The sequence below is a fragment of the Oncorhynchus mykiss genome, chromosome 2 (assembly GCF_013265735.2).
Source record: "Oncorhynchus mykiss isolate Arlee chromosome 2, USDA_OmykA_1.1, whole genome shotgun sequence".
Taxonomy (NCBI): domain Eukaryota; kingdom Metazoa; phylum Chordata; class Actinopteri; order Salmoniformes; family Salmonidae; genus Oncorhynchus; species Oncorhynchus mykiss.
The window spans coordinates 70,526,999-70,542,793 of record NC_048566.1 but is presented as its reverse complement, the minus strand read 5'-3'; the positions used below and the strand labels follow the sequence as shown (position 1 = coordinate 70,542,793).

Here is a 15,795-nt window from a genome sequence, read left to right as displayed (position 1 = left end):
ATCAGACAAGTCCCTTAACACCAGAATGGCAAATGTTATACACACATACCTCTGTCACTTTTATCATTAGTCATGCCCCACTTCTGTTGCTTTAATTGTGGTTTACATTTAGTATGATATGTAATATTTTAATGGGCCCTTTTTTTATAATGTAAGTGAGAAAGGGTCTTTCTGGAGGATATGTACCTGTATTTCTTTACCTCTCCCGTCAATCATCTGCAACCACATAATAATGAAAGCCATCGTGATGTATGGCGTGCTCTCTGAGTCAGTGCCCATTGTCTTTCCCTCAATGGTTTTATATCTCATCTGATGAGCTTTTCCCAATGTCCAATGGACAATTTCTTACCCCCAATTTGTTTTATTAAAACTCTCAGGTGCTCATCAGTCTGGTGAAGAAAATAGATATCAATAATGGCCCAAAATACAAACACCTATACACAGTTGTTTATACTGTTAAAAGGAAACTCCCAAAATGGTTTGCATATCAGCAGTCAAGTTTTCAAGATATTGGACTTTCAAGAAGTAAAGTGGAGTTCCCCTTTTAACCTCGTTCATGCATGAAATGCACTTACCACTTACAAAAGCATAGAAAGAAACACATGAATATATATCCCCCACCAGATATAACAAGGATTTACAGATCATTTATTGGTGTTCTGAACTGGTGTGATTACTGCTTTCCCAGTGACAAACTAAGGATTGGAGTCTGAATCGTGCTATTACACACGAGTGCATAATGTGGTTTTTCACTTACTCTTACCTAGCTATTCACCTTTTGCACCATGTTTGAACATGTTTCATGTTTTTACACTGTTCACGTGGCTTGTCCCTTCACTAATGCAGAGCTTATGTTTTGTCTTAACAGATTTTCCGGAGAGCTGATAAGGATGGTAAGTGTGTTTTGGTTTGTTTAACATATTTGTTATCATGTTGTCCTCTCAGTGAGGCAGCTACTCTGGTCAGTCTTGTGGATTGTTAGTACATTGTTTAATTTCCAGGCTAGCACAGTGTTGTGCGGTTCCAGAGCTTCCCTCATTCCCTCATTCCCTCTGGCACTTGTTTGTCCTGCTGTCGTGTCTTGGAGCCTTTGACAGGATAGAAGAAAAGGAGACAACTTAGAAGGATACGTTTGTATACCAACCAGATGGCCATTTTATTTTCTGATCTGTGTGGTTGCACTGTATCTCTAACTACCTTGTGGAATAGCAATTGTAATTTCACAGCTATATTTTTTTAGTTATCTATTCTGTGTGTATGTTTCTTAGAGACACAGTAGATACACTACAAATATGTTATTAGCTCCTAGTTAAAGAGAATCCTTGTCATTTGATGTATGGAACAAGCTCAGTTTGTGGTATTTTTACTCTCCTCTCCTGGGAAATTTTCTGTGGCTGTTTCAATGAAAGAGCGATGCTAAACACACTGTGCGAGAGGGATAGAGAGGCTGAGAGAGAGAGAGAGAAGAGAGAGAGAGTAGCAAGAGAGAGAGAAAGAGATGGAGATAAATAGGGGATAAGGGAGATAAATGTCAGGGGTCCAACATCGCTCCAAGATCTGCTCTGGTCTTCACAATGGGATCCATGTATGGATCGACTAGGGTCAAGGTTTATTGCCTCTCCCTCTCTGCCCACTTCCAAAAGGGCACCTGCTAAATAAGCCTATATGTCTCCTAGCGTTGACAACACAATTAGCAGTTTGTGTTTTATAGCTGAGCTAACATGCTCCTTTGGCCCAGGAGCTTTTATCATTGCTGCCTCCAGGCGAGCGCCGCCTAACAGGCCCTGATTAGAGGTTCTGATCCTGCTGTGTTATGCTGCTGGGCCCACCGTCGTAGAGAGGACCGCATCACAGCCCTTTAAATACGGACGTCCTGTAATGAAACTCTTTCCTGAGAGAAAGAGAGGTATCAGTAATTATAGACAAGTGTGTGGTAATGGAAATGTAATTGTCTTCTTTCTCCCACTCCCAATGCCATGATATGCTCCACTCCCGAAACTGCTCAGGGAGGTTGTGGGGGCGGGAGGTGGGGTGGGGTGGGGGGATGTTTCCCATCCAGCATTAAAGGAGGTAGCTGTAACAGCACACATGAAAAAATACTACAGTTTGCTATAGACTACTACAGTACTTACTGTAGAATTCTGTTGTAAACTGTAGTACCTACCTACCTACGTACAGATGATGGAAAATTTGCTCTTTGAGTAGTTTGTCCAGTTGGTTTCCTCAAGGAGAAAGCCCCCACTGCTATGTCAAAGATAATAAATCCAAAACGCTATAGTAAATACTACAGTAATATCTGCAAAAAATTACTACACAGTAAATATTATAGTATAATACAGTATGCAAAAATACTACAGTAATTCCAGTAATTATACCATAGTATACTATAGTATTTTTTCATTTTGGAGCACTGCTAGTTTGTATGAGAGTGTAAGCATGTGTACCTGATTAGTGATTACCTTGCCTTGGTCATTGTGGATCTATTACTCCGTTTTTGGAACTGGCTTGCAGTGAGTTATCCACTGCCTATTGTATAATATGCAACTTTCATGACTGCTCAGGGTACAAGTTTTCAGAAATGTTATTTTATTGAAGCACAATGAGGAAAATTTGCAGATTTCAGCCTTTGTGAGTAAGACCTTTAAACAGGTAAACATTCACAAGGCCAGACTGATTACCAGGACGCATTCTCAGAGTATGCACTGACCAGCTAGCAGGTTTCTTCACACATTTTCAACCTCTCCCTGACCCAGGCTATAATATCCATTTGTTTCAAGCAGACCACCATAGTCCCCGTGCCTAAGACAGCCAAAAAAGCCTCTCCCTCAATGTCAGCAAGACAAAGGAGCTGATCGTGGACTACAGAAAATGGAGGGCATATTATAACCCCATTCACATCGACAGGGCTGTAGTGGAGACGGATGAGAGCTTCAAGTTCCTGTATCCATATCACTAAGGACCTATCATGGTCAAACACACCAACATGGCTGTAAAGAGGTCACAACAATGCCCCTTCCACCTCAGGGCTTCTATACCAGGCAGTGTCAGAGGAAGGCCACCCAAGTCACAGTCTGTTCTCTCTGCTACAGCACGGCAAGCTGTACCAGAGCACCAGGTCTGGGACCAAAAGGCTCCTGAACAGCTTCTACCCCAAAGCCATAAGACTTTTGAACAGTTATTTAAATGGCTACCCAGACTTTCTGCTTTTCACCCCTTACTGTACCTACATGTGCATAGTACAGTACTTCAATCAATCACCTAACCAAGCCTACATGTACATATTACCTCAATCAATCACCCCAACTACCTCGTACCCCAGTACACTGACTCAGTACAAGTACTCCTTGTATATAACCTGTATGTAGCCTTGTTATTGTTGTTTATTGTGTTATTTTATTGTGTTACTATTTTATTTTGATCTATTTGTTCATTTTCATACTTTTTAACTGCATTGATGGGAAAGGGCACATAAATAAGCATTACACTGAAAAAATGACATTTTTATTGGTCACATACACATATTTAGCAGATGTTATTGCACGAGTAGCGAAATCAAATCAAATCAAATGTATTTATATAGCCCTTCGTACATCAGCTGATATCTCAAAGTGCTGTACAGAAACCCAGCCTAAAACCCCAAACAGCAAGCAATGCAGGTGTAGAAGCACGGTGGCTAGGAAAAACTCCCTAGAAAGGCCAAAACCTAGGAAGAAACCTAGAGAGGAACCAGGCTATGTGGTGTGCCCAGTGCTCTTCTGGCTGTGCCGGGTGGAGATTATAACAGAACATGGTCAAGATGTTCAAATGTTCATAAATGACCAGCATGGTCGAATAATAATAAGGCAGATCAGTTGAAACTGGAGCAGCAGCACAGTCAGGTGGACTGGGGACAGCAAGGAGTCATCATGTCAGGTATTCCTGGGGCATGGTCCTAGGGCTCAGGTCCTCCGAGAGAGAGAAAGAAAGAGAGAATTAGAGAGAGCATATGTGGGATGGTCAGTCCTCTTCTGGCTGTGACGGGTGGAGATTATAACAGAACATGGCCAAGATGTTCAAATGTTCATAAATGACCAGCATGGTCGAATAATAATAAGGCAGAACAGTTGAAACTGGAGCAGCAGCACGGCCAGGTGGACTGGGGACAGCAAGGAGTCATCATGTCAGGTAGTCCTGGGGCATGGTCCTAGGGCTCAGGTCCTCCGAGAGAGAGAAAGAGAGAAGGAGAGAATTAGAGAACGCACACTTATAGGACAGGAGAATAGGACAGGAGAAGTACTCCAGATATAACAAACTGACCCTAGCCCACCGACACATAAACTACTGCAGCATAAATACTGGAGGCTGAGACAGGAGGGGTCAGGAGACACTGTGACCCCATCTGAGGACACCCCCGGACAGGGCCAAACAGGAAGGATATAACCCCACCCACTTTGCCAAAGCACAGCCCCCACACCACTAGAGGGATATCTTCAACCACCAACTTACCATCCTGAGACAAGGCTGAGTATAGCCCACAAAGACCTCCGCCACGGCACAACCCAAGGGGGTGGTGGGGGGGGGGGGGGGGGGGCGCCAACCCAGACAGGATGACCACATCAGTGAATCAACCCACTCAGGTGACGCACCCCCTCCAGGGACGGCATGAGAGAGCCCCAGTAAGCCAGTGACTCAGCCCCTGTAATAGGGTTAGAGGCAGAGAATCCCAGTGGAAAGAGGGGAACCGGCCAGGCAGAGACAGCAAGGGCGGTTCGTTGCTCCAGAGCCTTTCCGTTCACCCTCCCACTCCTGGGCCAGACTACACTCAATCATATGACCCACTGAAGAGATGAGTCTTCAGTAGAGACTTAAAGGTTGATACCGAGTTTGCGTCTCTGACATGGGTAGGCAGACCGTTCCATAAAAATTGAGCTCTATAGGAGAAAGCCCTGCCTCCAGCTGTTTGCTTAGAAATTCTAGGGACAATTAGGAGGCCTGCGTCTTGTGACCTTAGCGTACGTGTAGGTATGTACGGCAGGACCAAATCAGAGAGATAGGTAGGAGCAAGCCGATGTAATGCTTTGTAGGTTAGCAGTAAAACCTTGAAATCAGCCCTTGCTTTGACAGGAAGCCAGTGAAGAGAGGCTAGCACTGGAGTAATATGATCCATTTTTTTGGTTCTAGTCAGGATTCTAGCAGCCGTATTTAGCACTAACTGAAGTTTATTTAGTGCTTCAACAATACACACAAATCGAAAAGTAAAAGAATGGAATTAAGAAATATAGGACGAGCAATGTCGGAGTGGCATTGACTAAACTACAGTAGAATAGAATGAAGTATATACTGTACATACAGTTGAAGTCGGAAGTTTCAACTCAGTTTTTCACAATTCCTGACATTTAATCATAGTAAAAAAAATCCCTGAATTTGGTCAGTTAGGATCACCACTTTATTTTAAGAATATGAAATGTCAGAATAATAGCAGAGAGAATTATTTATTTCAGCTTTTATTTCTTTCATCTCATTCCCAGTGGGTTAGAGGTTTACATACACTCAATTAGTATTTGGTAGCATTGTCTTTAAATTGTTTAACTTGGGTCAAACGTTTCGGGTAGCCTTCCACAAGCTTCCCACAATAAATTGGGTGAATTTTGGCCCATTCCTCTTGACAGAGCTGGTGTAACTGAGTCAGGCTTGTAGGCCTCCTTGCTCGCACACGCTTTTTCAGTTCGCACACACTTTTTCAAATTTTCTATAGGATTGAGGTCAGGGCTTTGTGATGGCCACTCCAATACCTTGACTTTGTTGTCCTTAAGCCATTTTGCCACAACTTTGGAAGTATGCTTGGGGTCAATGTCCATTTGGAAGACCCATTTGCGACCAAGCTTTAACTTCTTGACTGATGTCTTGAGATGTTGCTTCAATATATCCATGTAATTTTTCTTCTCGTGATGCCATCTATTTTGTGAAGTGCACCAGTCCCTCCTGCAGCAAAGCACCCTCACAACATGATGCTGCCAACCCCGTGCTACACAGTTGGGAAGGGGTTCTTCGGCTTGCAAGCCTCCACCTTTTCCCTCCAAACATACCGATGGTCATTATGGCCAAACAGTTCTATTTTTGTTTTATCAGACCAGAGGACATTTCTCCAAAAAATACAATCTTTGTCCCCATGTGCAGTTGCAAACCAACTTTTTTATGCCGGTTTTGGAGCAGGGGCTTCTTCCTTGCTGTGCGACCTTTCAGGTTATGTCGATATTGGACTCGTTTTACTGTGGATAAATATACTTTTGTTCCTGTTTCCTCCAGCATCTTCACAAGGTCCTTTGCTGTTGTTCTGGGATTGATTTGCACTTTTCGCACTAATGTACGTTCATCTCCTTCCTGAGCGATATGACGGCTGCGTGGTCCCATGGTGTTTATACTTGCATACTATTGTTTGTACAGATGGACGTGGTACCTTCAGGCGTTTGGAAATTGCTCCCAAGGATGAACCAGACTTGTGGAGGTCTCCAATTGTTATTCTGAGGTCTTGGCTGATTTCTTTTTATTTTCCCATGATGTCAAGCAAAGAGGCACTGAGTTTGAAATACATCCGCAGGTACACCTCCAATTTACTCAAATGATGTCAATTAGCCTATCAGAAGTTTCTAAAGCCGTAACAATTTTCTGGAATTTTCCAAGCTGTTAAAAGGCACAGTCAACTTAGTGTATGTAAACTTCTGACCCACTGGAATTGTGATACAGTGAATTATAAGTGAAATAATCTGTCTGTAAACAATTGTTGGAAAAATTATTTGTGTCATGCACAAAGTAGATATCCTATCCGACTTGCCAAAACTATAGTTTGTTAACAAGAAATTTGTGGATTGGTTGAAAAAGGAATTTGAATGACTACAACCTAAGTGTGTGTAAACTTCTGATTTAAACTGTATGAGATGAGTAAAGCAGTATGTTAACATTATTAAAGTGACTAGCGTAAAATCTACACTTGTTTCATTCGGCGCATGTGTAACGGGAGTCGTCGTCTAAAGAAGAGGAATCGGACCAAAGAGCAGCGTGGTAAGTGTTCATGACTTTTTATTGTAACTGAACACTATAACAAAATAACAAAGAGAAATAAACGAAACAGTCCTGTCAGGTGCAGTAAACACTAAACAGAAAATAACTACCCACAAAAACTATGTGGGAAAAATCTACCTAAGTATGGTTCCCAATCAGAGATGACGACAGACAGGTGTCCCTGATTGAGAACCATACCCGGCCAAAACAAAGAAATACAAAAACATAGAAAAAGGAACATAGAATGCCCAACATGTGTGACAGCATGTTACAAATACAATTTGATTTGAGTCACTAGATTTATTGTTGAAGTAATTATCTTTCTGATTCCTGGTGTTGCCTTAGGTTTCAGTTTGAGTGGAATGTTTGCTACATACTGACAGGGTGAACATGACTAGTCATTGGCTAGTATAACTGTGTGTTGTTGTGTTTTGCCTCTCAGCATTTTGTCTCCTCTCGCCTGGACAGATCTGTGAGGCAGATCACTTTGCTGACGGAGTGGAGGCAAGTGGTCTGCCTCAAAGTGCCTGGCGACTGACATTGTAATGAGAGAGCGATGGTGAGAGAGAGGATAAAGATGGAGAGGGGAAAATGAAGAGAATGGGTGAGAGAAGGGAAGAGAGAGAGTGAGAAGGAAAATACATTGGAGAGGGGAGAGAAGCCTTGCGGGGAGGATTCGCATAAAGGTTTCAGCTTGCCCTATTTTCTTCTCCTTCTCTCTGGGGGTACACTGCAGGGAAAGTACCTTTCACAACCCAACAGAGGTAAACATGAGTCTGACCCGCTAATCCAACATTTCCTTCTCTGCTATAATGCTCTTTTTGTTCCCCTCTTATTCCAGTATTTTGTGTCTTATGCCTGTGGTGAGCTCTCAGGAGTGTTGACCGTGTTGCTTAGATAACGGCAGTTGTTCTATTTCCTGCCTACTGATAGATATGGGCCCATAGACTAAGTCCTCTATCGTCTATCCCAGCTGTAATGGACCCTGCACAGCGTGCTAACAGAGGTGACTTTGAAATTCTGCTCCATATGTGTCACCTCACTGCAGGGTAGGCTGATCCCTTTTGCCCCCATCACAGCGCTGGCTTTTCCTGGTTTTCCCTGACTTTCCCTGGCCACAGATAGGACAGGAGTCAGGACAGGAGTCAGGACAGGAGTCAGGACAGAGGCTGGGGAGCTTCACGGGGCAGCTGGAAGCTGATGAGGCATGAACAGATATAACTGCTGCTGCTACTCTACTCTTCGCCCTGTCCTGTCCTCTGTTCAGCATCATCTATTATTCAGGGGCCTCTGCCTTGGCATTTCTGACATTCTACTCAAAGTTGGAACATCATTTGAACCAGGGCAGTCGCCAATGTCAGGAAAGGACAGTGTACGTACACACACACACCCATGCATTTCCACCTCATCCATTTTCCTCTTTCTCTCTCTGTCTATCTGCCTCTCTCTTGCTCCCTTACTCACTCTGTCTGTTCCTCTCACTTTTCTCTCTCTCTCAAAATTACCATATTGTGTACTGTATACATGAAGACACACACACTCACTCACTCACTCACTCACTCACTCACTCACTCACTCACTCACTCACTCACTCACTCACTCACACTCACACACTCACACACACACTCTCTCTCTCTCTCTCTCTCTCTCTCTCTCTCTCTCTCTCTCTCTCTCTCGCTCTCTCTCTCTCTGTCACTCTCTTTCTCTAAGTGACTTTCCCTTGTGTTTTTTCATCATCCCTGTGTGAATACCTGTCAGACACGTGTCCTCCCGGCAGGATAGTGCCTGTCTGTCTGATGCCTGGTGCCCTTGTTCCTTTCTTTTTGGGTTTAATTATTGTTTTTGATGCTCCATAGATTTCTGACTCATTTAGCTTGAAGTAATTATCACTCACGGTGATAAGGAGACAACAGGCATTTAGGGACGTTTCTTTATCCAAGATTCTCTACAAATGCGTACACAGGGATTTTAGTGTTGGGCTAGGGTAAAGGGTAATGGCGTGGTAATGGTGATTGGTTGACCTAAATGAGCAGCATTACTGCCACAAACACTTGTAAACATGTGTTCCTCTAACTGCCCCCCAGAGTTTGTCAGCCTGTCCCAACCTTGCTAATTTATTTTTTTAACCTGCAGCCAGGCCAGGGAGAGGAGAGGGCTGGGGAGAAGAGCAAGAGGAGACTGGAAGAGAAAGGTGCTCATGGTTTATTCAGCATCAACACCAGCATGATAGAACCTGCTCACTAACTTTAAGCCTCAGATAGGCTATTCTATTCCCCAGACCAGACCAGGCCAACAAGAAACACCAGCTTTAATATATATAAAAAACAGTTTAGGGAAACTACAGTGCCCTCCTGCCAGCAGGAGCCTGTAACACATTACTTTGAAAATGTTTTTTTAAGTTAAGCTTTACTGAAGCGACACAAAAGTGCATTAGTCACTCCCTACAGGCCGGCATGCTAGCTAGTACAGGACATGTTCTCTGCAGGAGAGTACAGGGAGGGTAGGATAGGAGGTCTAATTAACTCCGAACTGGCTGCTCTCATTACAATTTTCTTATTTTATTAAGTACAGACACATTCAGTTATACCACTAGTTCTTGCTGTGTATTTCAGCAGTCTCATAATTACTGATATCCTCACTCAAAACTGTGCCATCTGTATTTAATAACCAAAAGTGCTCAACTACAGTACCTGAATCCAAATGATACAGAATAGACCATCTCTCCCAACAAGCTCTCACATTCTCACTGCAAAATTAAACTTTCATCCACATATTAACTCATTAACCTGGGGCACCATGGGAAAGTTTTAGCTTTATTGAGTTTCTATTTCCCAAATTAACTCAAAGAATATCAGAATATAAATATTTCAACAGTCGCTAATTAATCAGTTACCTTGACAGTCTCGTTCTGAACGTCGCATAATCCGGGAATCTGCACAAACCCGAGTCTCACCAATGAGTCCGTACCACACCAATTGAGTTGATTATTTATTTACTAACAAGCTAAAATTATAATATAAGATACACATACACAAACACACAGTCTAGGCTATTGATTAGAACTTAGTACAATGAAACAGCTCCCTCGTGGGCCAACACAAAATGGGGATTTCAAAAGAAAAGAAAAGGAGAGCGCGAGAGAAAAATACACTTTTGGTGCATTTGTCAGTTATGCTTATTTTAACCCTTGCCCTCAACTGCCGCTCTTATTGGTCAGAATATAATGATGTAATTATGTGTTGAAGTTCTCCGATGGGGGTCTCTGCGTGGACAGTTTTGGCTTCTCGGATGACACACTTCTCTGGTTACAGGTTTAACTCTCTCTTCCCTTGTCTTCAACCTCGTGTTGTGGGGTTTTTTGGGGTTGCTGACTACTCAGACCTTGGCTGCAGCTCAGGTCACATAGTCTGAATGTAAATTCTTAACTCACATGTTTTATTCCCCTTCGGGTCAGAAGTGGGCGTTTCCGCTTTTAGGGCAATTCTCTGGGCGTACCAAGTTACGAGGCAAGGTCTGGATTTTACTCAGATCCAATTTAGACAACTAACTTCACATTTCGTCTTTACAAAAGCATTCTCTTTGATCTGAACATTTTCCACACAATCGTACAATATGCAAACATCCAGCATATACTAGGAAAACTCTAAATTTACAATGTTTTCGTTATAACGTCATCCTTTAACTATTAATAACATAACAAAAACGACATTCATTTTCATATTCCATCTATCGTCATTACCACCATTGTGGCTGACAAAACCTATTATCCCAAAATCCATTTATTGCATGTTAATAATGTTCTGAGGCCAGTTATCCATAGTGAGAGGACAAATTAATTGTCTGCTGCCTCCGATTTACAATGGATGTGAGGTGTCATAAAACTCCCCCATCTCTATACCTCTCGATCTCTTCCTCTCTGGTGGGTGTGAGAGATCTCTCTGTAGGATTGTGGTCCACCTTAACCTGACCCGAGCAGGCAAGTCATGACAACATTGTGGTGCTGAAACTTGAAGCAGCAGCCACGACACAATCAATTTGAAACTGACAGCTCATGGTGCTGATAGTAGTCAAAATTTATTTAAACCGTCTTCAGTTTAATTAGACTTTACTAACAACAAGAGAGCTTTTTGTTGGAGACTGTTTATTCCTATATAGGCCTTTTCTGTAGTCAAATGACTAGCGGCCTCATGGGTGGAATGTTATTCCTATTTTTCATAATTTCATAATTAATAAACATTATTATTTTTAAACTTCAGAAAATCTGGTGTTTCTATGTCAAATGGTTTTGTTACATTTCAGCCTCCTGTGATGTATATAAAGTGTATTATTTGGATGCAAACTCAAAATGTAACACATTTCAACTCTATATCTGAAATGGTACATTTATTTCTCTTTTTTTTTGTTGCTCATAACCATGTGTATGAGGTGTATACTTTGGTTTCAAAGAAGCTTTGTTTAACACACACTCTGTGTGATCCTGATTTAGCCCACTGCAGTAAATGGTTAAGAAATAAAAGGTACCTGTTTGACAGACAAAATTTGGCTATGGGCTGCTATAGCTATATATAGATGTGTCAGTCAGTTCCTCCACCCACCTTGCACTCTTTAAATTGCCGACCTCCGTGTTAGCGAAGGGCTGTTGAGTTAAAATCAAAACTCAAATGGCAAAAAGCAAACCGATCTGATTATGTAGAGTGATCAATAACAGAGCTTTGGTCCGCGATGCTTTATACTTAGAAACAAGCTTTAAAATACCCTGAAAAGACGTGACTTGTTTCTTTGAAATTCAGAGGCTGAGCTACAACCTTCTATAGCCGAGAAGACAAGAAATGTGCTTGTGAAGTAGTCGAATTCTGTCACTATCAATTGATTAAGCTATTCACTTTCTGTCCAATAGAAGATATTTAAACCCAGAGGTTAAAGCTTACATTGCTCTGCGTCGATAGGCCTACAGTACTCTGTCTGGGGTGGCAAGGTAGGCCTAACTTTTGAAAGTGCCATGCTCAGATTCCTAATTATTTGCAAACAGGGACAGTTTCGTTGCAAACAAGAAACATTGATTTGGCAATGGAGAAAGATGATGAGATGAACACATAACACCTATCTCTCTGTCCATACTTAGCCTGTAATTTCAGTCATTTGTGTGGTACTAAAAAGGATTCTGCTAATATGTAAAATGACATAGAATTGCATGAAATGTTTTTAAAGGGCAATATTTTTCTCCGACCTGCAAATACGATGATAGATTCTTGCAATACTTTTACTTTAAAGGAGATCGTTCCACCCCTACTCTTGTCCACGGTGTTCTGCAAATGCACAACCTTCTGGCCCACAGCCCTGTGAGCTATCAAAATTCCTGCGTTGCCATGTAATGCTTACAGGAGGAATGGCTCTGGTCTGTCCAAAAAGTGAGGGTAAACGGTAGACATGTTCTCTGCTATCCACTTTGTTTTAATTATTATTTGGGGTATAGGGGAGGGTCACTTGTTTTACTTTTCAAGCGTTCCAGGAGGGTTTATGCGTACTATACATAGATATGGATTTAGTACTGTAGATATGTGGAAGTGGTTGGAGTAGGGGCCTGAAGGCACACAGTGTGTCGTGAAATCTGTGAATGTATTGTAATGATTTTAAAATTGTATTAACTGCCTTAATTTTGCTGGACCCCAGGAAGAGGAGCTGCTGCTTTGGCAGCAGCTAATGGGGACCATTTATACATACAAATACGAATACAAAAGTGTTTGAAAATGGTTTTGGCAACTGCAGATCTGTCGCACTACCTAATCCCAGGAGTCCTTGGCTAATTAAAACACTTTTTGGGCCTCAAGCAAAGAGCTTTGGGTTTGTTCCCATTTTCAATTGTTATGTTCCCCCCCGCCCACCCCACCCTCTCTCCTCAGTACTCTATCCAGATTAATTAGGTTTGGCCAAAAGTTCATAAAGAATTATGCCAATAATGTTTTTTGATCATTTCTCCCAGAAAAAGCAACGGAGTGATGCTGTTTTTGAATGTAGAGGTATCAAATAATGTAATCAGAATTGTTTGGGTGACAATGGTACTGAGCAAATAGAGGGTGTGTTTCTGACTTTCCTCCAAAGGTGTCTGCCTCAATAGTGTGTGATTGTGTACCGCAGTTCGAGGCGTTACTGCATGTGGGCAGTCCTCGAGCATCTCTGCATGTGGCTTGTGTTTAAGTAACGCTTTTGATATTCTGGATTTCCCCTGATTGTCTATGCGATTAAAATGTGGGTCAAGAGGGAAATAAAAGTATTATCAGAGTTTTTTGTTTAGGATATGCCATCATTGTAGTATAATTAATGTACAATGTTTTATCTTAAAATGTACACTACCATTCAAAAGTTTGGGGTCACTTAGAAATGTCCTTGTTTTTCATGAAAACATACATGAAATTAGTTGCAAAATGAACAGGAAATATAGTCAAGCCGTTGACAAGGTTATAAATAATGATTTTTAATTGAAATAATAATTGTGTCCTTCAAACCTTGCTTTCGTCAAAGAATCCTCCATTTGCAGAAATTACAGCCTTGCAGACCTTTGGCATTCTAGTTGTCAATTTGTTGAGGTAATCTGAAGAGATTTCACCCCATTCTTCCTGAAGCCCCTCCCACAAGTTGGATTGGCTTCATGGGCACTTCTTACGTACCATGCGGTCAAGCTGCTCCCACAACAGCTCAATAGGGTTGAGATCCGGTGACTGTGCTGGCCACTCCATTATAGACAGAATACCAGTTGACTGCTTCTTCCCTAAATAGCTCTTGCATAGTTTGGAGCTATGCTTTACGCCATTGTCCTGTTGTAGAAGGAAATTGTCTCCAATTAAGCGCCATTCACAGGGTATGGCATGGCATTGCAAAATGGAGTGATAGCATTCCTTCTTCAAGATCCCTTTTACCCTGTACAAATCTCCCACTTTACCACCACCAAAGCTCTCCCAGACTATCACATTGCCTTCACCATGCTTGACAGATAGCGTCAAGCACTCCTCCAGCATATTTACATGTTTTCTGCATCTCACGACTGTTCTTCTTTGTGATCCGAACACCTCAAACTTAGATTCGTCGGTCCATAACATTTTTTGTCCAATCTTCCTCTGTCCAGTGTCTGTGTTCTTTTTAATCTTTTATTTTTATTGGCCAGTCTGAGATACGGCTTTGTCTTTGCAACTCTGCCTAGAAGGCCAGCATCCCGCAGTCGCCTCTTCACTGTTGACGTTGAGACTGGTGTTTTGTGGGTACTATTTAACGAAGCCGCCAGTTGAGGACTTGTGAGGCATTTGTAGACACTCTAATGTACTTGTGCTCTTGCTCAGTTGTGCACCGGGGCCTCCCACTCCTCTTTCTATTCAGGTTAGAGACAGTTTGCGCTGTTCTGTGAAGGGAGTAGTACACGGCATGGTACGAGATCTTCAGTTTCTTGGCAATTTCTCGCATGGAATAGCCTTCATTTCTCAGAACAAGAATAGACTGATGAGTTTCCGAAGAAAGGTCTTTGTTTCTGGCCATTTTGAGCCTGTAACCGAACCCACAAATTCTAATGCTCCAGATTCTCAACTAGTCTAAAGAAGGCCAGTTTTATTACTTCTTTAATCAGAACAATAGTTTTCAGCTGTGCTAACATAATTGCAAAATGGTTTTCTAATGATCAATTAGCCTTTTAAAATTATAAACTTGGATGAGCTAACACAACGTGCCATTGGAATACAGGAGTGATAGTTGCTGATAATGGGCCTTTGTACACCTATGTAGATATTCCATAATACATCAGCTGTTTCCAGCTAAAATAGTCATTTACAACATTAACAATGTCTACACTGTATTTCGGATCAATTTGATGTTATTTTAAAAATTTGCTTTTCTTTCAAAACAAGGAAATGTCTAAGTGATCCCAAACTTTTGAATGGTAGTGTGTGTGTAATCTGATGCGTTGGATAGCAGATGTAACACATACAGCACCTTCAGAAAGTATTCAGACCCCTTCACTTTTTCCACATTTTGTTACATTACAGCCTTATTATGACAATGGAATAAAAATATTATGTCACATTTACGTAAGTATTTAGACCCTTTACTCAGTAATTTGCTGAAGCACCTTTGGCAGCGATTACAGCCCTGAGTCTCCTTGGGTATGACGCTACAAGCATGGCTCGCCTGTATTTGGGGAGTTTCTCCCATTCTTCTCTTCAGATACTCTCAAGCTCTGTCAGGTAGACATTTTTTTCAGTTCTTTCCAAATATGTTCAATCGGGTTCAAGTCCGGGCTCTGGCTGTGCCACTCAAGGACATTCAGAGACTTGTTCCAAAGCCCCTTCTGAGTTGTCTTGGCTATGTGCTTAGGGTTTTGTTCTGTTGGAAGGTGAACTTTCACCCCAGTCTCAAGTCCTGAGTGCTCTGGAACAGGTTTTCATCAAGGATCTCTCTGTACTTTGCCCCTTTCATCTTTCCCTCAATCTTGACTAGTCTCCCAGTCCCTGCCGCTGAAAAACATTCCCACAGCATGATGTTGCCACCACCATGCTTCACCTTAGAGATGGTATTGGCCTGGTGATGAGCGGTGTGTATCATATGCAAAACATTATAGCCTACACTCTTAGAAAAAAGGGTTCCAAAACGTTTTTTGGCTGTTCGCATAGCAGAACCCTTTTTGGTTTTAGGTAGAACTCTTTTGGGTCCAAGTAGAACCCTCTATGTAAAGGGTTTTCCTTGGAACCAAAAAGGGTTATTCAAATGGTTCTCATA

General features: G+C 42.0%; 1 protein-coding gene and 1 non-coding gene across 3 annotated transcripts in view; both read left to right on the top strand.

The window, feature by feature from the left end:
* The window catches only part of LOC110495228 (N-terminal EF-hand calcium-binding protein 2), a 144,092-nt gene that overhangs the window by 3,936 nt on the left and 124,361 nt on the right, over window positions 1-15,795 (top strand). For both annotated transcript variants that reach the window (XM_021570521.2, XM_021570520.2), the window contains exon 2: window positions 869-893. In XM_021570521.2, the coding sequence (XP_021426196.2) occupies window positions 869-893 (25 nt within the window). The remainder of the gene's footprint in view (window positions 1-868; window positions 894-15,795) is intronic.
* On the top strand, window positions 2,185-2,240 carry LOC118944152. Its single transcript, XR_005039462.1, has one exon. It is a non-coding gene; the product is annotated as a U7 small nuclear RNA (small nuclear RNA).